This window comes from Sinohyriopsis cumingii, chromosome 3 (assembly GCF_028554795.1).
Source record: "Sinohyriopsis cumingii isolate HCF-2022 chromosome 3, ASM2855479v2, whole genome shotgun sequence".
NCBI lineage: Eukaryota > Metazoa > Mollusca > Bivalvia > Unionida > Unionidae > Sinohyriopsis > Sinohyriopsis cumingii.
Genome location: NC_142963.1, coordinates 73,181,317 through 73,208,261, shown reverse-complemented (window position 1 = coordinate 73,208,261; position 26,945 = coordinate 73,181,317). Strand labels below are relative to the sequence as shown.

The 26,945-nt window shown below is 33.9% G+C and overlaps 2 protein-coding genes across 8 annotated transcripts in view; one reads left to right on the top strand and one right to left on the bottom strand.

Moving 5' to 3' along the window:
• Nucleotides 1-8,314, bottom strand: part of LOC149803093 (uncharacterized) — a 61,743-nt gene extending 53,429 nt beyond the window's left edge. For 2 of the 6 annotated variants that reach the window (XM_089952684.1, XM_089952690.1), the window contains exon 1: nt 8,121-8,314. The gene's annotated coding sequence lies outside the window, so the exon portion shown is untranslated. The other 4 variants (XM_089952685.1, XM_089952689.1, XM_089952686.1 and 1 more) reach the window with 3 other exon arrangements.
• Nucleotides 8,315-8,354: 40 nt separating this feature from the next.
• Nucleotides 8,355-26,945, top strand: part of LOC149803092 (mitochondrial Rho GTPase 1-like) — a 75,580-nt gene continuing 56,989 nt past the window's right edge. For both annotated transcript variants that reach the window (XM_089952683.1, XM_089952681.1), the window contains exons 1-8: nt 8,355-8,694; nt 13,846-13,904; nt 18,838-18,919; nt 19,958-20,001; nt 21,203-21,256; nt 24,065-24,175; nt 24,774-24,824; nt 26,582-26,683. In XM_089952683.1, the coding sequence (XP_089808809.1) occupies nt 8,652-8,694; nt 13,846-13,904; nt 18,838-18,919; nt 19,958-20,001; nt 21,203-21,256; nt 24,065-24,175; nt 24,774-24,824; nt 26,582-26,683 (546 nt within the window). In that variant the 5' untranslated portion in view covers nt 8,355-8,651. The remainder of the gene's footprint in view (nt 8,695-13,845; nt 13,905-18,837; nt 18,920-19,957; nt 20,002-21,202; nt 21,257-24,064; nt 24,176-24,773; nt 24,825-26,581; nt 26,684-26,945) is intronic.

Sequence of the window (26,945 nt, the reverse complement as noted above, 5' to 3'; positions counted from 1 at the left end):
ATAGGAACAATGATTAAAATCATTAGGATCAAAACTTTGAAAGTTTTTTTTATACATAAATTTAATAAAGAAAGAAAACTTACTCAAATAATACGCTAGAAAACTTTCAAACTACATGAAAAACTAATTAATGCTTTATAAACAAGGGGCAAATTTGCTGCCCCAGTTCTTCCTCATCATCCACACCAGTTCTGACATTCACCTATTCTTCTTCATAAATGATTACTACATTTCTACCAGGTTACACTCTACTCTATGCATGTACACAAAAAAATGGGTACTTGTATGTATTTCAAATCTATTAATAGGCTTTTGAAAAATCAAAAATAAAACTATGGGTTCAGACATATGTAAATCATGTGTTATATCCTCTACCAACCTTGATGAATATAACTTACCATAATGTAATAAAACCAACAATGAAAATTAACAGCAGTAGTAACAACAACAACAAAAGTAGTTAATAGCAATAATAAACTGAAAGCTAATACCAGTGCAATGAACCAGTCTCAATTTTTAAAAAGTTAATTAGTTTCTCAATAATTCTGACCCATTACATTGATATATTTATGAAAACTTTCAGAAAATTGGTATCTTATTGCAAACCCTAATGTACCTTAAGTATATATGGCATCCACTTAATGCTGAATCTTGACAGACTTGTTGAAGCTTCAGTCAATTTTTAGATGAACAGCTAATGATCACGTACGAATGTCCCTTCAACACTCTAGTCTATATATCAATATTCTCCAAACATAACCTTTATAATACACAATCATGCACTGATGTATATAAAGTAATTGAAATATATAGATATAACCTTACATGCAGTATATACATACTAATGAGCAAACTGAAAGACAGATATGCATCCAATGTCAACCAAGCACTCCACTATAATGTCAAGTTATTATTAGTTTTCACATTCCCCTTATGCCATTGTAGCTATTCAGGTAATAAACCATTGCATGCCAGTACATGCAAGCTTAAATACAATGATACTGGCCATGACTCAATAACGGCTGTCACACAGAATAGATCTGAATAGACAAATTTAAAAATTAAATTTAAACAGACCCTAGCGCAGTCAATTTAAACAATACAAGCTCAATGTTTGGTTCAGAAGAGCACCTCAGGTAGATTAGCTAGCCCAAACCATACCTGAGGTAGATTACCTAGTTCAAGGCTGTGTGTGCTCCATTATAAACAACTTGTGTCAATAGAAAGTTTCCTGCAGAAAGTTTTGTAGACAATATTTCAATCTTTTATTTGCTATTTTATTTTAAATTATGTTTTGCTTATTGCTCTATCCAGAGTATTATACATTTAGATGTATCACTTATATCAAACTACAAAGGTAGTTTTATTTTTAACAAAACTGAATGACTTGGCATATGCTGCTATATTGCATTTTCTGATATAAATGGTAAAAATTATTAAAGTCATTATGCAATTTTCGCTTGTATGTTCTTAAAGCTGCTTTACAACTAATTATATACAGCATGCACACTTTAACAAAGCCTTCAGTTATCTATTCAAGAGAAATTTCAGTTACTTTGTTCTGGGAAGAACATGTATGGAAGGAAAAAAACACATTTTGAGCAGGTATTTTTGAAAAATAATCAGTACAAAATTATATAATTGTATACTTGATAAGAAACAGCAGTAACATAAATAAAAAAAACTTATTTTTATGAGAGAAAAGTTACAATCAGTGAAATTTGTTTAACCCTGCTAATGAAACTCATTGTTTTCAAATTTAATTTTTGAAATACTGTGTTAAGACATCAATACATAATACAGAACACAATCTAAGAGATGTTCATTAAAAAAACCAAAAATATATGTAACGAACAAGATGTGCCATTTAACAATGCACAATCATATGAAATCATTTTTCTTGGATCATCCAATCTGTGCACATGGTGAATCAAGTGCATTTTTTTAAATTAAACCCAAAAGTATAAAAAGTTGTCTCCAAAACAACAAAGATGCTATTACTCATGGGAAAATCATATTCCCTACAATCGAATGAATTATTAAATAATATTTCACTTTATGATTATGTATAATATATATTGAACAATGAGAAAATCTGTCATTAGTTTTGTGCAAAATGATGCAACTAAAAATCAACAGACTGATGAGGGAAAAGAAACGAATGATACAGTGTGACCCTGCTATAGCACACTGTTATAACATTAATTCGGATATAACATGATCATGGTGTGGTTCCAGAAATTTCATATACATGTATTTTTCTCGCACACAAACATTTTGTTTCTTTCTTACAAGTACAAAAATTAATGTGCAAAAAGTTTTATCATATTGAGGAAGAGACTGCATATGAATTCTAATATAAGTGTATTTTTGTTCATACGCCTTTACCTTGATTCCCCCTGCACTAGTAATAGTTTAATCCAACATCAACTTACTTGACCTAGTCTGATGCTGAACTGCCATTGTAAAAGTCCATAGCAACCGATAATTTTTGTCCAGAAATATTGTTATGACAATTATTGTGCAGATAACTCAAAAAACATGATTTAATAAACTTTGTTAGAATTGTATTACCATTAAATTTTAAAACAAATTAATTTTAAAATTTATACTAGTAAATATGCTAACATAACCCACGTGACGTTTACAATAGAGCTAGGTTTCGAAGCTAGTCACAAAACTCTCACAGTGACTAATTTCGAAGCTAGCTAAAAATGTGAATTACAATCACTCAGACTAATGTTTGAAATTATAGTGTCAGCATAACCCCTCTCCAAGCAGCCTGTACATCTTTCTGAGACAATAAAAGCATCAAGGATATAAAAAATGCACAAAACTTAATCAATTCATTTACTGATTTATAATTTCTAACTCAACTGCTTCCACTAGGGGGTTCAAGCTGCTGGGGGAGGGGCAGGTTGTAACTATACTACTAGTTGCTGAATGCTGACATGGACTAATATTGAGACCAGTTGTGAAATCCTGTCTAGTATTTGCGTTTGAAGCTAGTAGCAAAACACACATGAAGACTAATATTAATACTAGTCACAAAATACTATTTATGATCCTCATATTAGTAATTGCAAAACTCACTCAAATATTAATACTAGTTGAAAATGCTGTCTGTGACCTTTCAAAGCAGTCTTTGCAACTAATACTGGTCACAAGCACTCACCAAGTCAAAACCACTACTGGTTTTTCACCAAGTTGCCAAGGAAGCCACATCTTTGCTTGTAGATTCAAGAACTGGCTGATACGCTTGTCAGAGTGAATGTTGTCCTCCACTGAGGTCCAATTTACAAGACTGTTGAAGGTAATGTACCCGTAAAATACTGCTAAAACATCCTTGCTTGGCAAGTGTGCCATGTAATGGTTAAACTCTGGCTGCCATTCTTCATTTGTTTTTTCTCTGCACATTTTCCATCTTTGCCCAAGACAACTATAGCTTCAACACTAAAAATTACACCCGAATACTGGTTTTCTACTGTCCAGTTATATCTCTCTTTAAACCATGAAATACATGATGCAGAATTCCGTGGAGAAATTATAATCTATTTCTTAAACTCTTTAATCATCCACTGACAGAGCTTGCAGAGATATGAGCATTGAAAGACTCATTAAAAACTATGGTCAGGTAATGTAAAGACAAAGATTATCAAAAGTACTTATGAACAAGGTAAGTGTCATAAGTTATCACCCCTTATACTCATCATTTTTGGTCTTGCTACTTATTTCTTATTTTCAATGGATATCATTTTGTGAAACAAGATCACAAATTTCAGAATTGCAGAACACAATATTCAAGTTACTGTTAAAAAAACTTTATTTTTGTGGGTTTCAAATTTTGTGGTTTGAGTAAACAATACACTCATGGGTACCTTATTTTGTGGCACATCATTTACAAAAACAACCACAACAAAACATGCATCCTCTGTATAAGTTTACTAGTAAACCGATATACATTTCCATTAATGAGCAGTAATTAATTTGAGTAATTAAGTTATTCATGGCTAAAATCTGGCATAAATGTGGTGATCTAAACTAAAATGCAGACTTCTTTTTCCACATATGTTTGAGCTAACACATTGATTACTGCTACTGCAAACTTAAGTTCTCAGAAGTTTTTAAAGCTTGCTATCAATTCATAAAGTTATCAACATTTAGGGATTAGGCACTTGAATAAAGGCAATAACTGTAAACCTGATAAGACTGCCAACATTGTCACTTGGGAACCTCTTGTTGCCAGATGACCTTGACCTTGTGGTAAAAAAATCAATCTGTAAAGTTTTGGTCAATGGCTGTGTTATTAATGCAATGTGATAACTGGTGCAGGTATTGTTACAAAAAATGACTTCATGATTGGTATTCAACACAGGTGATTGATCAGTTAATGAACTAGAGGACATTGGAGATGTCACATTCAAATCAAATCAAGCCTCAGCTGAAAGAAAATATCTACTCTTTGGTCAATTCATGGAAAGTAGCTTATCTGTAAACATGACAAAGTAGCACTTTGGAAAGACCTGATTTAAATGGACCTTGAGAAACCAGGACTAACTTGCTTGGTTTTTAGCTAGCAATTTGTTGTGCAAACATGTATTCATAAATGAGATCATTATGTGTGTATTTGATTTAGTTGTTTAATGTTGCTTGAACAATTTTTCAGTCATATTGCTTTGATGCCTACAGTGTGGCACTTTATAGTGATGTCTGCATTGGGGCATCATGCCACAGACATGTAGCATGATGTCCCTGGTGACCCAGTCACATTATCTTAACACCAGGCTTATCAGGCATAACACTAACCACTTAATGTTGAGCATCTAGAAAGGCAGCTGTTAGTACCATTTGTATAAGTCTCTGGCATGACTCAGCCGGGATTTGAACCCATGACCTCCTGCATCCGATGGGGACACTCTTACTACTAGGCCACTGGAGGGACCATTATGTTCTTTGAGAAATAAAAAGATACTGACAGTACATAAATCTGCTTTTATTACTATACTGTACATTAGGTGGAGTCATTACCATCGTACACAAGTTTTCATGTTCATGAAACTTTTGCATTCAAATCAAACTGTAATCAATCAGTCAGTTTCATTTTTTCTCATCATTCATGAACTTATTCTATTTCACATTCTCAGCTCTACAGATGGCCGTAGCATAAACCCCCCCCCCAAAAAAAAACAGGTGTTGCTTTTCCACTGCATATAATCAGAGATGGGGGTGAATGTGGGTTTGGTTGATAATTTTTTGTCTGGCTCACCCATGAAAACCATGAAAATTGGAATCCCACAAATTTAATAGTGTTTCATGGTAATTTGGATATTTTATCTATCACTAAAATCTATCTTGGCAAACTGAATCATCCTCAACCTGCCATGGTTCATGCCATTAACATACGTTTAACACATGCACTATAACATTGTGAGAAACTGTTAAAATCGCATTAAAGGTTTTCAATTACATCTTCTTAATTCATTCATAGTAGAAGAAAAATGTTTGCAAACCCTCCAAATCATTGTGTGAGTTTTTCAAAACTGGTAAAGTTTTCTTGTTTCTGAAAATTATATGGTTCATGACCCTCACAAGACTGAAATGTGCCAATTAAGTATAGGTGTAGAAATCAATCATGTCAAGTGTTTTGTATATTAAATTTGCACTGTTTGTTAGTTAGCTGTTTTCATTTTTTTTTCATTACATACTATTGTACTGTAACTCGGTATGTTGGACTTGACCTTGTCCAACCAAAATTGAGTTCATATCTGCTTGACCTGAATTTACTTTTTTTTATTATTCTGTCTAAACAATGAATACATAGCTAAATTATTCTCTATGCTTATGGGTTTAAAATCAGAATTATCATTAATAGAAGTAAATATGTTTAACTGGGTATAGGTCTAGGTTTTGGAACTTCCTAAGTGTATTTTACATAATCCAGTTATGGTTTTTATTTTGTAAACATCAGGTTCATCTAGAAAGTTATTTTCCATTAGCTAACAGGTTTTATAAAATAGAAAATGCTAATTGTGACCTGAGGTCAAGTAGAGAACTATATAATCTTGTAAATGAGAGGACTTTTTCAGTCGTGCTTTAAGATCTAGCACTTTGAAATTGTATTATATATGTTGTGTCCACTTGGGCTGAAGTTTATTTCTTCAAATTATTGAATTCAAGTGATTATTTTCTCTGGAAATACAAAAGTGCTCTGATAAAATTATTAGATATAGACATCCACTGGAGTTTATAGCTAATTCAAACCTGGAATTATATTATCATGATTCAAAAAAAGACTGTCGACACACCAACACTACATAAGCTACCACAGACACATCATCTCTTCAGTTTTTGGATTTATTCTGGACTTCTACTGAATTTTATTCAGACTTTAAACTATTAGGATTTGTGTCTGTAATACTTGGATTATTTTGGGATTTAATTCACAATACTGTACGTTTTTTCCCCCTCATTTTCACTTTGTATTCTAGGGGAAAAAATAATTTGTTGAATTTTACAAAGCTTGTTGCTTTTCACTCTTTTCTGTTAATTATTTTAAAAGCAAAGATTGTAACACTAGTGTTTCTGTATTATTAGTAAAATGTTTGTTCCTTTCAAAAGCATATACTAATTGCAATAAAACAATAATAAATAATGATTATCAAACTTTTAAAGAATACAGTGATTTTCAGTTTCTTTTTATGTTCTCAAGTTATTTTAATAAATTAATCAAATAGTGAATTATTAACAGTTTTTTCCAGTTTATTTTGCAAAAAAGATTTTTTTCCTTCTATTTTCAAATACTCCAATTAAGAATTCCTTACTACAGTTTTCTGTTGCATTTATTTCTTCTAATATAAGTATGTATTATAGTAACCAAGTTTTTAAATTGCATTTGCATGTCTCTGAAATCCCACATGTGTGGTTGCATTTTTTAATTAAAGAGGTAAAAAGCTAATAGGTAGTGATGATAAAGGAAAAGAACAAACTCTAAACTGCATTCATACAGTGTTCCTTAGATGTTTAATTTTAAACTTCATTTGGGTCTTCTTGTGTTATGTCTTTGTGAGTGGCAATGGCAGAACTAAATTCTGAAAGCACTAACATGAACATTCGTGAGATTTTTGTGCATTTGTATATGCTTCTTAAATGAAGACCAGGCACTGAATTTAAGGTAAATACAATTAAATTAATTTTGGAAATCTTGATTTCTTATCTATATTTAGCATATACAACCGATTTACTGACCACTTTTAATTTTGTGAAAACTGATCTCATTTAATTTAAAAATAAACATATTTATCGAAAATATGGCTTTTAAAAACCCAGGGAATAACATGTAAAAGAGTAGTCTGTCCTCATAAAAACTGTCAGTTCATGGTTTCTAATGAATCTCCAAAATCATATACAAAATTTCTGAAAATAAATAAGGTTTGGAACAAATAAATTAATATTTAAAAGGGGTAAAAATTTAAATTACCATTTCTTCCTTAAAAATAAAATTATTATATAATGAAAAGCCTTTCTGAAAATGACTCAAAAGTGACCCTAGCTTGAACAGCTTACACTCAAAGGCCACCAAGTTTGAGTTCAACATTTTAGTTTTGCTTTTGTTGACTGAACTGCACTGTAGTAGCACTAAATTTAAATCTCTTCTTCATAATCAATACTTGCTCTCACTGTCAAAGAACAGGGTCTCAAAACAAGCACGTAAACAAACTTCCAAAGTTCAGGTGATTTTACGTAGCGGCGATGGTGTAGAGTGGCACGTAAGGTCGCGAGAAACATGGCGCACGAATCCAGGACGGGAACGAAGTTAGGATGTTCGACGATATCGTCTGCTTCTGACTGCCTGTAAATTCCTTGGTAAGTTACAGTGAGACACTATGTTTTGTTTATATGACCAGGGAGGTGTAGAAAAATATTTAAAAAAATGATTAACTACAAATTTAACATTTCACACACAGTCAAGATGTATCTTAGTGCAAAAATATAACTGAAGCTCAAATAATAATCTTACCCATGAAGTGACAATTCGTAATCATTCATGATATTTCTTTCAAAATTTTAAATGACGTAGACTTTTCTTACTATTATAAGGGTATACTCAGTACTTTACTCACTTTCGATCTGCACTACAGTACTTGTGTTCGTCTCAGCAGCATGTTACATAACAGTGGGTTGACTCTTCCAAAAAATGTCAATTTCAATATAAAAACAGTGTATCTTAGGCTTATATATATTTCATTATTAATGCGAAAAAGCCGAAAATATACATTCACCTTGCACAAATGTGCAGACGAAACAACCAAGGAATCCAAAATGATCGTTTCCGTTATTGCGCAGAATGACTTCCGCCGGAAAATGAGCATTTCAGAAAGAACTGTGGAAGGGCATTTAACAAATAATTCACATCTTAGTATTTATTTAAATTTGCTTCCGCATGAATTGCAAATCATTTTATCGATTGTCCAGATTTAAACTTAATTTGTCATTTTACGAATAAGGAACTATTTTGGAACGTTATTGCTCTCGACGTTGAAACCTGTGTGACCAGGGCAGGAGAGTTCGTTTGCTACCTTATATATAATTTACATTTGCAAATAGAAAGCGATGCAGAATGTAGAACAGTTTTCAGAAACCATCTCGAAAAAATGAGCACAAAGAAAGAAGTGCGGATCTTGCTTGTGGGTGACTGTAAGTGGTTTTGTTTACGTTTACCTAGTTATTCGGGAAGCGTATTGGTTTAGTCCTACCTGTAAGACCTGACGCTGATATTTATGTTTTGGGCGTCAGAGTCTTACGGCCTAACTAACGGCGCTGTGTAGTGTGTTTTGATGTCGACTAACATCGTTACGAAAGTAAAATTTTCAGGAATATCTCACACAACTGACAACTAAAATAACGACGCTTTTCTACAAAGTAAAGTTATAATGTTTTAGTCAGACTTTACTTACTATGATGCCTTTTGTCTAATAAATTCAAATTTTCACAAAAGAAATGGACCCGTTTTCAAGTTTCTTTGGCCTACTTTTCAGTTGGCTGGAAAGCGATGAAAGCTGAGAATGCCAAAATCTGATAAAGTTGAAATGTTATTTTTTAACGAAACAAATAAAAAATATATTATGCCTATTGGAACTGTAAGTAACGGTTCGTTTCGTTCAAGAAACATATCCCCAACATGAACCAACTTGAACTTCGGCATATCTCGACTACCGTCGCATTGCAACAAATTCAAATATATGTCAACGGAACGTGAAAATGCATCCATTTGCTAGTGTCATATTTTCATTCCACCAGGATAAAGACAGCACAGTAAGTATATTAATTACACATAAATTAGTGGAAAAATGTCGATATAGGCTGCCAAGTGTGTGAGATGTTCCTGAAACTTTGATTACTCATTCCGATGTCAACGACATCAGAACACACTATACAAGGCCGTTATCCTGCAATGTAAGACATAGTACATGTTGTTTTTGTTTTAGTGCTATGTCTTACTACCCAAATAATGGCCTTGTATAGCGTGTTCCAATGTCGGTTGACATCGGAATGAGTAGTGAAAGTTTCAGGAATATCCCTCACACTTGGCAGCCTATATCGACATTCTTCCACTAATTTATCATTGTGTAATTAATATACTTACTGTGCTGTCTTTATCCTGGTGAAATGAAAATATGACACTAGCAAATGGATGCATTTTCATGTTCCGTTGACATACATTTGAATTTGTTGCAATGCAATGGTAGTCGACGTATGCCAAAGTATGTTTAAATAGGTTCATGTGGGGGATATGTTTCTTGAACAAAATGAAATGTTGCTTACAGTTCCAGTAGGCATAAGTTGTTTTTATTCGTTTCATTAAAGAATGATATTTCAACTTAACCCGATTTTGGCATTTTTGGCTTTCATCGCTTTTCAGCCAACTGAAATCTAGGCCAATGAAACTTGGAAACAGGTCCGTTTGTTTTGTGAGAATTTGAATTTATTAGAGAAAAGACATCAGGATAAGTAAAGTCTGACAAAAACATTATAACTTTACTTTGTGGAAAAGCATCGTTATTGGTTGCCAGTTGTGTGTGATATTCCTGAAAATTTGACTTGAGTTACACTGTTAGTCATCAAAACATGCTACACAGTGCTGTTAGTTAGGCAGTATGACCCATCACCCCCAGAACAAAAATATCGGGTGATGTTTCTTATATTGTAGGACTAGGTTTAGTCCTAATGTAAAACTTCAACACTGATGTTTTATGTTTTGGGCATTGGGGTCTTACTACTTAACAGCGCTGTGTAGTGCTTTGATGTGGACTAACATCATAACAAAAGTCAAATTTTGATTCCACCAGGATAAAAACAGCACAGTAAATATATTAATTACATATCAATTTATGGAAGAGTGTTGATATGGGCTTCCAAGTGTGTGAGATATTCCTGAAACCTTGATTATTCATTCCGATGACAATGGACATTGGAACATGCTAAACAAGCCCGTTATTTGGGTAGTAAGACAAGAAACAAAACAAAAACAAAAATAGCATGTGCTATGTCTTAAATTTTAGAACTAGGTGTTGGTTGTGTTAAGATTACCCCATTTCAGTGCAGTCCCTTTGAGATTAGTCCCATTGCAGAGAATTTCAACCATTTTACCTGCATGGTTGACAACCTGATAATTTCTCCGATGTAATGCTTTCAAACTTTGCTATTTTCAGCAAGACATACTTGGTCTAATCAGTACGTATAATGCAGCTCACATGATTTTTGTTTTTTTCCCACCATTTGCAGTGGGGCTGTTAATCCACTCCACATTCTTTCTGCACTGAGGATTGAAACACTAGAGTCAAGGGGTAAAAGTCTAGCAACTCACCACCTCAATTCCACTGGCACTTGTTGTGAACCTCCATCACATTGGAATTGGTAGGCAGCAGAGCCAATACATAAAGACCACACCAGGGGTCAAGCTAGACTTGAATTTTAGGGTACTTACCAGCGATATCTGTCATTACTTCCCGTTACTGGTTCACTTACAGTTTGAAACTAATTTTATGATGAAATATTGTACAAGATGCACTTAAAATATCCAGATCACTGATTCTGTTCTTAAAACACGAATTGCTATTTACATACTATTGTTAAAGTTGTGAAAAACAAGTTTGTATCTTTTTATCATCAAAAGATAGCATGCGTAGGCAGTGATAAGGGACTAGTTGCTAACTTACATGGGAAAGGGTTAATGGTCTGTCAGCTATCAAAACACATGCCTGTGAATGTGCAAGAGTTTGTCAGTGCAGTTCATCAAAAAAACTAGGCCTAGCTTCTGATGGCTTGATGAATACATTTTGCTACAACACAGCACAAACTAACCTGTCTGAGGCAAAGGGCATCTCAAAAGGTATGGTTAGTCAATGTGCCTCCAAACAAATCATGGCGAAGTTGTTTTTGCTTTCCTAACAGAAGAAGGCAAAGTTTACGTTTTTTAGGTGACTTAGTCACCCACTTCACCTGGTAGCATGACCCGTGCACACATGACAATGACATCAATGATTGAGAATCATATACTTTAAGAAGACTCTTACTTTTGTCAGTTATATGTTGAACAAAGAAAACATAAGTTTTTAATGAGTCTTGTATTATTCAGTAAATGTGTCCTTGACAAGAGCAGGCCTGCATGACTTCTGTATCACTCGTGTTAAAATCTATATTCATTCCTAATTTAAAAAAAAGCACTGTTGCATACTAATTTTTACATCATGGTCAGAGGAAAGTGGACATTGCTACCTTCAAGGAATTTTATTTTTTTTTTTTACTTGAAAACAATGAAATATGAACTGACTTTTTTGCATGGAATTGACAAGAGGCACATCTTTCAGCTTCTCCTTGAATAGCATAAATTTATCCCATTATAGTAACCCTGACTTGAAACACCACCACTTCTGTCAACAAAAAGTTTTCTCTCATAAGAGGCCTGTGCTTGTGGGATAGGTTCTAAAGCCAAAATGTAACTTTAATAAGATGAAAAAATACCCATAGTTACTATACATCCATTTTATTTATTCATAGTTCTTGTTCAAATACTACATGCATTCATTTATAGAAAATATATGGCAATAAAGTTCATTAGTCATAAACATCATCTTTATTTGAAATTCACACTTAGCATTATGACATATGATATGCTGAGTTAGCTGTGACACTTACCCAGTAATTTGATTTACCTCCATAATCCAAAACCCAGGTCATCCATGACATAATAAATAGATCAACTCAGTAAATAAAAAAGATTAACATATACACTAAGGTGAATAGATGAGAAAAGATGAACATGTTTGCTAAGGTGAAGTAGTTTAGATTTCTGACCATTTGGCACATCGGACTTAATGTGTGGGTTTTAATAATGGTAACACAGATGAAATAAAGAATACAGACTTCTACAATAACTATAGAATTAATATATAAAAAAGCAGTGGAATTTGAAAAAGATATAAAGTGATTTCAAGATTTATGATCTCGTATAGTAAAATTATTGTGCAAATATTTTGTTCTTTATTCATAATTCATTCTTGACCAAAAATATTGAGGTATACCATGCATGTGTCAAGATTAAATAAATTTTTTTCTATAAAGCCCACATTATACCCTACGTTTATTCCTTATTATTAACTTGTAAGACACTTAACACTGTTTACTGAGTGACATATTTGTTTTCAGTAGTTTGTTTTTTGCACATATACTGCTTGTTATATTTTTTGTTTCTTCTTTGTTCAATATAATGATATTAACTCAAATTTATATATAAAGTACAGGGCAATGTCATATGTTTACTGATGTAAGTTTCTTTGGTGGGAATTGAGATATATGTACTACTTTACTTTGTAGAGAAAACTACACATCGATCCCAGTGATCATTCTTGGATTGAAACTAATTGTTGTTTATTTTTATATATATATATATATTATTTTAATATTGTTGTATCAGTAAAACAAATATAAATTTTCGTGTACATGTATGCTTAAACTTAACACTATTTACTGAAATATTTTCTTTGTAGTGTGATGTTAGAAATGGCAATGAATTAAAATCCTGATATTATTAAGACAATGAGCTTGTGCTTTTCGTTTTCCGTTCTATCCTTTTTGAAAGTGATGGACTCCAGAGTTTATGTCAGGGACTCAGAATATCCTGGAGACTATTGAGTTCCATGAGTGAAGAGTCCAGCACACCTCATCTGAAACTCTGTTGAAGGCCGTGTGTTCTGGATTATGAGATAGACCTCATTGTATAATCAGTTTCTTTTGATTTTGTGAAGTATACATTTAGTCTTCAGTTTATTTTGTTTATTTAATTGAAAACCATCATATTGGTATTCATTGACACCATTAAAATTTTCATTTGTTAAAGAAAGAAACATTTACACTAAATCATTTATTTTAGGCAAAAAAAGCTTGGGGTGGTGTATTCCTGCTCTCTTTCCGTATAAGAAACCTTTCCTTTTCTGATGTCTGGGACTGTCTTATGTAGGGTTAGCCAAACATTTTTGGAAATGCATACAGTCAAGTGACTGGCTGTCTTTGGTAGTAGTCCAGCACACAGGTCTCTCTCTCTCCATGTTGTGAATTGAACCTACAATTTTTCTTTTCCCCAGTATATCTGTGTAAACAGATTACTCTAATTTTGAATATCTTCATTAACAATGGGACTTCGTTTTTCATGCATCTGCTTTAAACATGCTTATGAAGGGAACCACATTTTATTATGTAAGATAATAGATTATGTTTTTTTTATAGCAACTCCTTATAAAACTTTCTCATTCATCTGTCCTGTTGAAATGACTCTTTAATCTGTTTCAGCTGGTGTGGGGAAGACCTCACTGATCCTTGCTCTTGTCAGTGAAGAATTCCCAGAAGAGGTAAATTTAGAAAGCTTCAAGATATTTAGATCACTTATAAAGGATTATATAAGGAGAATTGTGCCTGAATTGTTGATCTGTCCAAATAAGGACATCTCCAATGAACAAGTAAAACTCTACCTCCATATTTCATTCATTGGGATACCTTTGCATCCACGTTTTTGTATATGTTCTTCGGTAAAATTTAATGACACATATTTAGAAGTAACAGTTTTGCCTCACTGGAATCATTTCTCTTTGGAGTGCATTATTCCCCAATCATATTAGCAGTAGAAAATAAATTCTGCTACCCCCCAAATCCAGGAAGCCATGAAAGACTAAAATTCCATCATTCCCATCTGTATAACTTAGACAGAGAGGGAACAAAACCGTAACTCGTTGTTTCTCCTAGCCACAGCTTTCTTGCTACCCATCAGCTGGATGTTTGCCAGTTTAAGCTTTCACTTGATACAATCCGCATTGTATCTTCTGGACTATTTTAATCCAGGATTATCTTTGCAGTGTGCAACCATCCATTTAGAATCTCTATGTAGTATTGTGTACACATGTTGCAGTAATTGTGTTGTGAAATTTAATGTTACATATTCTGACCATGTGCTCCAACATAGTATTGTTGGTTGTTATTCACACGTCCTTATATTTTTTGCTTGTTCAAGTTATAAGTGTTGATCATTTTTAATTTTGAGTTGTTTTTATAAAAAAAATTAATTGTTGTACTTGTCTTTCAAAGTTGAACAATGGCAACAAAGTGCACAAGTGTGCAAGAGATTTAAGACAGGTGAAGACCAGCATCAGGCATGGGATCGATCACAGGTTCTTGATTACAGTTGCAATTACAGGTTTTTGGCACTGATGATTATGATTACACTATTTGGAAACCATGGTGATTACTTGTGATTATTACAATTGCGGTTATGATTGCTTTGTATTTGCTTGTTTTTTTGGGGTTTTTTTGTTCTGGGCAGATACACATTGTATAACTGATTGCAATAGTCAACATTCATGGTCTTTTGTTAATTGAAACTTTTATTATTCCTATAATTATTAAGAATAAAGTGATTTTTTGGTTGTAATCATTTGAAATTATGATTACACTGTGCGATTTCCCAACAGTGAAAGACAATTTTGATTACAGAGCTTCTGAAATCAATGACTAAAATTACGATTAGAGCTCACACTGTAATTGATCACAATTAGTCCTAATCGGCCCCATGCCTGACGTGCATGAGGTGTATCTGGCATGCACTAAATGCATATTGACTTGGACCTGCAGTGTTTGTACATCATGGTCAGAATGGGTTTGGTGCTGAGAAAAATCTAATAGGAAATGAGAGATGTGGGAATCTCTCAGTAGAGTGCTTTACTGAGTCTGCATCTCGAGCAACCATCACTTGTGAGTGTAGTTCAGAATGTTATATTGATCATTACCCCATTTTAAGATGGTGTGGACTATACGGATGGCAACCATAACATTTGTGAAGCTAGAATTGGAGTAGTAGCATGGGGTGAGGGTGGGTGGTGGAAAAACTGACCCTGCTTTTTTCCTATATGTCACTGGAAGTGAAATATGTTGAATGCTTCAGGACAGGCTCATTTGCTGTCTCAGGTGACTTCTTTGCCTTCTATCTGTTGCACAGCTTCTGTGATGGCTGGAGATTGTCTTCCCTTCTTTTAGACTGCTCAGTTTACTTAGTCCCTCCACATGTCCGAGGATGGCTTTCATGTCTGTTAGTCAGGGTACATGGGGTACACGTCACATTCATGATCCATGTAGCTATTTGATACACACAATATACTGCCACTCAGACTGTTGACCAGCCCATCTGGCCAGCTTTGCCAGGTGATGACTGACCAGGTATCTCTCACATTGGTGAGCCATGCAACATATCAGCAGGTCATTCCATGGTATGCCTGAGCTGACCATTCGGGAGGATACTGTGCCAACTATCCAATAGCCCACTGAACAAACCATGGATGCCAGCAAAACAAACTTTTGCACATGCCTCGCTGCCTATCCAGATGGAAGGTCAGTGTTTAATTGTGTCACTGCTCCAAGGATATTTTTTTTAGGCATAGGCCCAGGGCTGATGACTTTATAAAAATAACAAGCCCAGGCTCATATTTCACAAACCTTGACTTAAATTCCATGTACCCAGAAGGCCCAATTTTTTTTTTACTGCTATTTGTCTCACAATTTTGCAATTACTCTAATAATCAAAAGAAATAAACAAGATCATATTAAATTGTTTTCTGGATTTATTCAGATCTCAATACATACATTGGGATAAATTAATAGTTTACTAGTTTTTCAAGAACTTGAAAATAAAATTCCACATTTCATCAGTACAAAGTTACCATAGAGAACTTTGAGAGGGGGTTTTAATGGCAAGTTCAACAGGCACTTCATTTAGAATACAAGAGGGGCCCGATCTGAAATTTAAGAAGCCCCAACATCAGAATATCAGATTTTTTTATATCACTGTGCATATCTGTTTTGATGATGTATTGCTGTCAGAGGGATGATGGCACTAGTTTGTCAATCCTGCCAGGTATGATTTACAGGGACATCGATGTGTTATTGAAAGAGGACAACCCCCACAATGAAAGTTGGGATAACATATAACATCTTTTCACACTCTGATCTCACTATGAAGTGGACTGAGTTTAATTTGAAAATGAATGTGGAACAAATTTTATTGCATTTTGCTCATGGTTTAGAGTATATGCACCACCACCACATATGTACATCAAAGCTGTGTAGTGAAGGTGTCTGTACACGAAATAGAGGAAGATGATCATCCCACTATCGGTGTACTGATGCAGTCAGCAAATATAATGATGATTATATATTGCAAGAATCACTCCAAGATATAATCAGCTCTATGTCTTTCTCTGAAAACCTATGTCTTTTTTGTCACTTAGGCTTAAGATGCTCTCATTGGCACTTTGCTTCCTACCTTAGACAATAACAACACAGTGGTCAACATGATTTACTCCTACTTTACAGGCTGGATACTTATATGTTCCAGGCTATCTGTGAAACATGATCCCAACTTCATTGCTGCTAGGCTTGTCATCGCTGTTGATTTTTCTTATTTCCCCAAAAATCTGGCACTGACCATTTCCTGAAATACATGGGCCAGGGTTATTAACAGGGTCATATAATATGCAATGGCTAACATCTAACATCCAATGGTTTCAGCTAATTTATGCCTAGTGTGGTGAGATAGCTGTTTTCTTTCATCTGTAATGAAGTCACATCACTCCAGGACTCTCCCCATTACACCTTTTGGGACATAAGAACTGTCTCTTTAAGTTGCCTTGCTGTTGGCTTATGCCATCAGTCTGATTTCACAATGGAGTGATGATCAGAGTACAAAACACAGAAGCTGTAAATAGCACAGCCTGTGCCAGTTTGGAATATTGTTTACAAACACTGCAGAACATATTTTCTTTCAGGCTAGGAATAACAGTGAACCCAATGCAGCTCAGAATCTCTCAATCTCTTTGTAGTGTAATATTTGACTTTTTTTATTTAGTATTTTGCAAGAGAATCAGTTTTGTGTCTCTTTTGGAGAAATAGTTAAATACACTCATTGGCATTGTTGTTGAACCAATCACACTTTCACTTTAATTTCTGAATGTTCCTTATTAACTTCGATGTGAAAATAATTTGGTAAAGTCATTTTATCCATATGTAGTAAAATAGCACCTTACTTGACAACTGCTTCTAAAGTGACTGTAACATACATGTACATTTTGTCCTTTAAATATAAATGGAGACAGCTACTTGATTCATATTTTAGTTGTGGTCATGATGTGATAACCTTCCTGTTTTGTTGGCTAATCAGAAATTTTCCTATTGATAGGTGTCCTTGGATAGTCTTTTAGAAATGAAGATTTGGCTGCAGTGATGACTTAGTATGAAGAAAAAAACCACATGTTGACATTTTCTGGGTCTTCCCTAATGTCTGACCTGTAAAGATATGTGATAGCTTGTTAAAAAGTAAAATTTCTCACTTTAAAATGATACCTAGATTATTGAATAGTGTTTCTGTAATGTGAAAATTATTACAAAATCAAGGGTTAGGTGTGAAACTGCAATTTACAGAGTTATAAACCTTGTTTATAATTATATATTTATCAAAGCGGACATGTCTTAGAGTGGTTTAAAGCTACTATCTTCACTCGGAACAAAACATTTTCATGGTTGTACCAGTTTTAATATCAAACTTGTATCAGGCGACTTTTGGGGGCATGTAAGGGGATACATAGTATAGTAGAAGTGTGTACTATGTTGAGTACAGTGATGACAGAAACTAGTATCAGATGTAATTCACTCATTTGAAGGATGAGTGTTTGGAAAAAATTTCAATTAGCTCTGCTGATACTCCATGATCAAAGACATGTTTAGACATCATGGTAGAGGGGTTCTTGGGCACCATAAGGATATGTTAGACCTATGATCCGATGAGAATAGGTCAGATCTCTTGCCCTGTTTTCTAAATGGACTGGTTTCTTACATTTCTTGATTCAGATACAGCCATGTCTTTAACATCCTTGGTTTAATCTTTGTAATATTTTTTTTAATAAACCTTGTTGGTATGAAAAAATAGAAACTTGAGTTAGACAAGTAAAATTTGGTAGGCGTGGTAGGCATGTTTGCAAATGTAATGTAGATGACCTGTTTAGATTTTCATGTCATTAAGTTTGTTGAGATTTTGCATTTTTGGGACTTGGACTTTATGCTCTGCATTGTTAGCATAGATGTTTTACAAAACACAAATATTGGTTCTTCTTCACATCAAGTTAAATAGGTAATTTTACAAAAGTTTTTATTTAAATGTATTTGGAAAACTGTTTATCTACTGGTAATTGACATAGGAATCTTACATTTTTCTTTGAGTATTTATTTGGAGTGTCTGTTTGTCAGGTACCTGCCAAAGCAGAGGAGATTACCATACCCGCTGATGTCACACCCGAGAGAGTCCCAACACACATTGTAGATTTCTCTTGTAAGTCTAAATTAATTCTTTATGTATTGTTTCAAGTATCTTGTTTTGTACTCATTTTACAAGGCTGGTTGCTCTTAAAAAAAGGGCAAGTGGGAGTGATTTTTAATCTCTGGTCCTGGACTGTCAGTTTTAAATATTGTCTACATGTGTTATTATGCTGAACTCTCATGTACAAATTATATATTAATGTATACAATTATGAATGAAAAAAGAAATTTTTAAAAGGAGATTCCATTTTGTTTTAAATTGAAGCTATGATGCAACTGAAACCAGTTTAGATTTGCTTTTAGAATTAATTTTACATGTTTTTTGTGTGTGAGATTAGCAGCATTTTTCAGTAAATAATAGTTTATGCATAGTGCCAGTGGAAGAAGAATCCAGTAGAAATCCAGGAAATACTGCTGACCCATGGGAAGCTACTGGCAAGCTGTCTCATATACCCATGTAAGCTGATTCCAAGACTCAAACCTGCACAGACAGGTGAGATAACCGTGATCTGTAAAGGCGGCTGCCTTAGATCACTCAGCCATCAAGGGCCCCTTTACTTACTGTGGCAGGACTATCAGTTTTTGTGAATGAGAATTTCAGCATTAGGGCTTCCAAATTTCTGGTCTGGGACTATCAGTATACAGGTGTTTATGTATTAAACTGTTGTTTTTTATATATACTAATATACTGATTATCGTGAAAGTGCTAGGAGATTTCTTAGAAGTATTTTCCTTCAAAATGATGAGTTCTTGTACCCAGAGCACTTTATTTGAGCTGCTTGAATTTTTTAAAGAAGCTAGCAAATTTCTTACAATCTGGTAAGATGGTGAGACAGTTGTATCATTTTTTTAATCTATAGTATGAATACATTCACACCATTAGTGTTTGCAAACAAAAAAAGAAGCAGAGAAAAATCTTTTCAAAACAAACAAAAAGTGGTTGCATAGTAAATTAACATTTGACATTTAAAGGAAATGTGACAGTTTTCTCACAACTTTGAGAAAATATTTGATGTAACGTCAACTGCTAAATTTATTTTCACTTTACTAGATCAAGAACAAGACCAAGAAGCACTTACAGATGAAGTTAAAAAGGTTTGTATTAATAATTCACATCTGTATTCCATGAAGCACTTACAGATGAAGTTAAAAAGGTTTGTATTAATAGCTCAAATCTGTATTCCATTTACCTATGAACCCTGGTATTCTTAAATTCAGATGTGTGGATACCTTCTTTCAGAATAGTCTTAAATTCAGTTGTATGGATACTTTGAGATGTGAGGGTACTTTCTAAAAGAATATTCTTAAATTGAGTCGTGTAGATACTTTCTCTCAGAATTTCTTAAACTCAGTTGTGTGGATACTTTTACATGTGTGGATACTCTCAGAATTTCTTAAACTCAGTTGTGTGGATACTTTTACATGTGTGGATACTTTCAGAACAGTCTTAAATTCAGTTGTGTGGATACTTTCAACTTAAGATGTTTAGATAGTTTCTCTCAGAATAATCTCAAATTCAGCTGTGTAGACACCTATCAAAATAATTATATTGAGAAATTGATCGAATTTGTCGCGTTTTAACTAATTGATACACAACAAAATGTTTTAACTCATTAATCCCTGGAGGTTTTTGTCGTTTTCACCTGAAATGCGAGTAGGAAACACATTTTGGGGACTATTTCTAAATACATCCTAATACTTCAACTTTCAAGAGATTTTTCATCTGCCTAATGCCTAGCTGTGTTAGAAACATTGTTTTTCAGTGGTTATTTTGCTCTTGCATGAGCAGAAGGGTAAAAGTTGGATTTATTTTTCTTCTTTTTTTTCTTCTTAACGGATCCATCATTTTGTATCGAGACCACTCTTTATTCAAAATGCCCACCTTATCCTACTTTTTGCAATGGTTCACCTGTCTGTTTGCCGTTCAGGCCAGTCTGCCTTAATCTAAGGCCAGAAAGTCTAAAAATCCATACACAAAATCAGATTCCAACCACAAATTTTGGGTGGAAAAAAAATGGGTCCAAAAAATTAGGTTTTTCTCTCTGTATTTTGTAGTGCAACTAGAACGTCCAGATTATTTGGTATCTGTATGGAGCTACATCTGTCTACTTTTCAGTAATACCACCCACTTTAGTGTATCATATATGACCTTGACACTACAGAGCTCGGCAGTAGGCTTCTTCCTCCTGCCACGTAAACATGGTGCCAGGGGTTAATGAGTTAAATAATTAAATTGCACCTCCATATATAACAAGTTGCAAAGTAAATAAGAAGCTTTATACTTGTATATTTTCAGGCTAGTGTGGTGTGCATTGTTTATGCTGTGGATGATGAAGATTCCATTGAAAAGGTAATTTGTACTCTTGTCTTTTTTAATTGATTTTTGTCTTTTACAGGGTGAAATTAGGGCATGTTATGACTTTTCATTCAGTGAACTCGCAGGTATCAGCAACTTGAACCAAGCAGTCCTGATTTTCATTTGAATTTAGAAAACATTACCTAATTATACCAAACACTAATTCTGAGTGAAAATAAAAATTATCTATTGAATTGTGTAAAGTTAAGGGTAAGTCTTTATAACAAAAATTGAGGGCAGTAGAGAGAACTAAAAAATTAAGGAACTGTTCCTTATAAAGGGCAAGGTGCAGAACTCTGTCTGAACTGTGGAACACTTGATCAGTACTTTTATAGCCATAACAGAAGGCTTTTATTTATCAAGATGTAGGAGATAGGAAGACTTGAGTTGAGACTTTGTGCCTACTCCAGCCTAGCACAGTTTCTCAGATACCCACTACATGGACCCTGGGGTAATTTTGTCTATAGGAAACATTCCAGTATTCAAGACATTTTGTCTTGAGGTGTTAACTGCCATATTCATGTTTTTTGTATATCCATAGTGCATCCCAAAGTCGTTCTAATCATTGAGACATATTGTTTTAAAAAAAAATGTTTTTATTAGGTTACTGAAGGTTTTCATGGCTGCTGCAAGCTACGAATTTAAAGGCTTAATAAATAAGGATTCTTTTGTGGAAACAATATGACCCCTTTTCCAACCCACATATTTAAGTGCTGAAGCAGATGAAAATATCTGTTTTGTCTACCTGCTGCTATGTTTATTTAATTTGCATTGTTTGTTAGGTGTTTTATTCATTATACACTGTGGATAATTGTATATTAGACTTTACCTTATCCAAAATCAAGTTTGTTTTCTACCTGAACTGAATCATTGATTTTGTTTTTGTAAACAACATGTTTATCTCAGTCTGAGTCCAGAACATTGGAAATTCCCCATGAAATACTGGGTCCACCTGTTGTTTACCAAATTTTGTATTATAATTTTAGTAAGAGAACTTCTAATTGTAACTGAGATTTTATCTTGTAAACATTTGGAACTATCCAGAATGAAATTACAATAAGTACTAGTTCATTTAAAAAAAATAGAAAACACTAAATTATTTGTTGAATTTTACAAAACTTGTTGGGTTTCGCTATGTTTTATTTGTTTAAGACCATTGAGTCATGTTACTGCAGCAAGTGTTGCAAAAAGGTTAGGCAACAGCCAGTGTCTTTTCATCCCTTGATATGTCCAACCTTCCATCAGACATCAGTTTTTGGTCTATTTTTTAAAGGGCAATATACCTATTTTTATGATGGGATCTTTGTCAGACTTTGACATCAGAATGGATAGAATATTCCTATTGATTAATTAAAGTTTAGCTCATTGGTTGATGCTTTTGGTTCTATCAGTACTGTCTTTATAGCACGGATGAATTGACACCAGAGAGAGTAAAGATGTTTACAACAGGATAAAAATATCACTACTAATATAGCTATATAAGGTCAGGGTCACAGTGGTCAGTTTTTTTTAATGTGAAAATTATATTGATGAAATTGCAATCAATACAAGTATGAATGGTAGTTTTCTATGTGCACACAGGTAGAAAAAAACTTAATCACAAATATTTTTGACTGGTACATATAATCTAGTTTCACAATACAAAGAACAATGTACGCAACAAGAAACCTGATTTGTCTGTAAATAGATGAAATATGACAGCAGATAAAGAAAAAGATGAATGCCAATAATTTATGAGGAAAACTAAAGTTTAAGGTTATTCTTTTGCCAAACATTTGAAGAAATTTGGAGCCCTGGAATTGGAGGAATGGATATACTATATTCTAATTTGACATACAGTTTTGACTGTGTACATATATTTGATGCTCAGATTACTGATAATTATTAGCTTAAAGTGATAAAGTTTAGATTTTTTTTCTCTTCAAAAACCATGAATATTGATATACATGAAATTAAACGAATTCATAGTACACTGAAAATTATATATACCCCAGCAACCGTAGTAAACCTTGTGTCTGTCTGGCATGTTATTGTTCGTGCAGCTAGTCCAGCAGTTTTGATGGAATATCATGAAATTTGGTGATTGTTATGATTATTACTTGAAGATATACATGTCAACAAATCACTTTGCTCCTGCCATTTTTGTAAAGTTTTTGACCTTTTTGTCTTGTGGAATGATATAATTGTGTTAGCACAGCTGTTTCCACACTTATTGATGAATTGCCATGAAACTTAGTGAACGTCATGGTCTTCACAGGGCATGAAATTTGCAGTTATTCACTAGGCCAGTAGATTTCTTGTTGGACTAGTAATTTTAATAATTTCAATAGTTTGAAGGCTAGTAAATATTGATAAGTGTAAGAAATTGGGTTTTTTTTGCGCACAAAAAAACAGTGAGAAAAAAACAACTAGAGCATGTTCAACAGATTAACAGATTTATATAAGACCTTTTGCCCAAGATACTTTTAATCACAGGAATGAATACAATGAATTGTTTGTGCATTTTCAAGTACAGAGTTGTAGCAGTACTTAATTTTCAGTAGTAGCTGACTTTTGTTGAGCCTGCCTTCATGACATAGTTATCACTTGTGGCATTTTTGTGCATGTCAGCCCACACTTTTGATTATCGTCTATCTTGAAAGCATTTTACAAGCTGAATAAACATAACATGATGTCCACTTTAGCAACAGGACATGTATACAGTTTTAGAGACATTAATTTTCTTGCAAGGAAGATTGTGACAATTAAACAATTTAATAATTTTCATTTGTTCAGGAAACTGTGTTCTTTCTTTTTTAAAAGATCACATCCAGTTGGCTCCCCTTTCTGCGAGAGACACTGGGGGAGGAACATCGAGTGCCAGTCATACTGGTGGGAAATAAGACAGATCTACTTGACTTTTCCACAATGGAGGTGGGCTACAGCATGAACATATTATTGTTAATGTTGATTTCACCTTATTACATGAAAATAATTTAATCCCTTAGGGGTATGTGACCTTTAATTCGTGCCATGGAACTCTGGTGGATTGATCAGAATTTTGTTTCTCTTGATAGAAAATATACATGATATAAATGCACATAAATAAAATGTATGTTTCTATCTTCCATACACTGATATAGACTACATATGGGTAATATTTGTTTGAATAATAAATCAAGATACTGATATAAAACACTCAGACACAGCTTTGTACTTTATTTCATTCTCAAATGACCTTGACCTAGTTACGAATGATTTAAATGACCTAGTTACAAATGGTTTAAAAGATGGAAAGGGCACCAAAATTTTTATTTTATGAGGAAGAAAGAAATGATTTTATTTTTCAAGATTTGTTTCTGAGGAAAAAGTCTATCATTGTAAAGTATGTTATTTTCTCTGAGAACACAAAAAAACCCAACTAAAGATTAAGTGGTATCTATTGTTCCTCACGTGCATAAAAAAATATGTATGTTATATATATTTAGCTGAATGTTAAGTTGACTTATTCCCATTTTTGTTCAAATTACAGTCAATGATGCCAATCATGAATGACTTTGCAGAAGTGGAAACATGTGTTGAGGTACACTGATCAATCAATATGTAAATTTCAGAATATTTGTCTGGTCAGATCAGGTTCTTTTCATGCACTGTTTGTTGTTGATGTAGGGTTTAATGCCATTTTTCAGCACACGATAGGCTATACATGGCAGACATGTACATAGCCTAGACCATGTATTTTTCTTACTTGGCCCGTTATTGTTCATGAGCTTTTCTTCACAAATAGAGTAATTACTTGTATGCATCATTGTGATTGTGTAATATAAAATCATCAGGTACATTACCCTGATCTAGTACATTAGAAGAAGATCCAATGATTCAAAAATGCCACCCTCCTGAGTGGAAAAAGATGTTAAGCATGACTTTGGGGTATTTTTAGCATTAAAAGTACTAAACATCAGCTTACTGAGTTGGGTGTAAGATGAGTGGTCTACCCTTATTTAGAGCTTTTGATGCAAAATCCTGTGCTTCATTAGTTATTACTTCCACTCTTGCCTAGTCAACATGCTCTCACAAGAGGCCTTACTGATAACTTCCGTTTTATGTATTTTCGAGCATTTATATTTCACTCTGTCATTGTAGTGCAAGTTCAGGCACTTATATTACACTCAAGATGTGTACTTTCATATTCCCATTTATGTGACCGCTCTGGTGGCTTAGTGGTTAGAGCATCCGAATTGGCTGCAGCAGGTACATGGATTCGATCCCCGACTGAGTTATACCAAAGACTTATAAAAATGATACTAACAGCTGCTTCGCTTGGCGCTCAGCATTAGGATGTTAGTGTTAGGACTGGTCGGCCTGGTGTCAGGATAATATGACTGGGTGGGACATCATGCTACATGTCTGCAACATGACCTCTCACATCTGAGGTGGATGCTCAGACCACCGGAGCGGTTCTTGTGTTTTGTAATAATACAAGTTTCTTTGATAATATTTACTGTAATGGTATGCCCATAAGAAAAAATAAGTCTATCCCCCAATTTAAAAAACTATCCTGTATTTTTTAAAGACCAGAGTAATTGATTCCTGAAGTGGCATTCATTCACAAAGTTAAAATCAGTTACACACGAGAATTCATTTTAAAACTATCAGCTGTCAAGAATTTACTAAATGTGAATGGAATATCCACCTATAACACTGTAGCACATAGCAATAGCATATCAGAGTGATTTTATATTGGCGGTATGCCTAGTAAATGTTTTTTTATGATGTTTATGTTTCATGAATGATAGATTGATTCTTCAATATGTGTCTTTGGTGAGTAGTTTCTAGTAGTGAACACCAGTCCTAGCAATTAGATCAGTCATTGTAGTTGGGGCTGTATTTATTTTGAGTAATCCTCAAACACCAGTCCTAGCAATTGGATCAGTCACTGTAGTTGGGGCTATGTATATTTTGAGTAATCCTCAAACACCAGTCCTAGCAATTAGATCAGTCACTGTAGTTGGGGCTGTGTATATTTTGAGTAATCCTCAATCAAGGTGGCAACGTACCATGCTGGCTTGTGACACCAACATAAGCTTCTTTCCCTCTATGATTATATACACAACACTTCAAAAACTTACATTACTGTGTACGAGTTTAATGATTTCATGTTATCCCTTTTGTCCAGTATCTCTGAGGCATATTCACTTAAGTATTTTGTAAAAGTGTAATAGCATTTTCAACATTTTACAGAAAAGATTCTCATAGCAAATGCTACAGATAGTCAAGTTATTCTGTGGACAGGCTAATTACAATTATTATTATTATGAATAATCAGTATTACTTTTCCAGTGCTCAGCTAAAACCTTGAAGAACATCAGTGAGTTATTCTATTATGCCCAGAAGGCAGTTCTTCATCCGACTGCCCCGGTATACAATGCTGAGGAAAAAGAGGTAATTGCAATAATTGGTTCACATATACATGTCGTACATATTTGACCCTGAATCCACCTTTGTCTGCTTCTTAGACATGATTCCATATCTGTGAGTTCTTGTTAACTAATTCATGTCAGTTATATTAGAGTACAAGTATCAGTGGAAGATCATTGGTCTGCTTGTTAGTTTATTTGCACAATTTCTATCTGCTGTCTGGCATCTGTGCTGTAATCAGTTTTCATTCTGTCTCCTTGGAATATTGTTTAACACTTGAGCAACA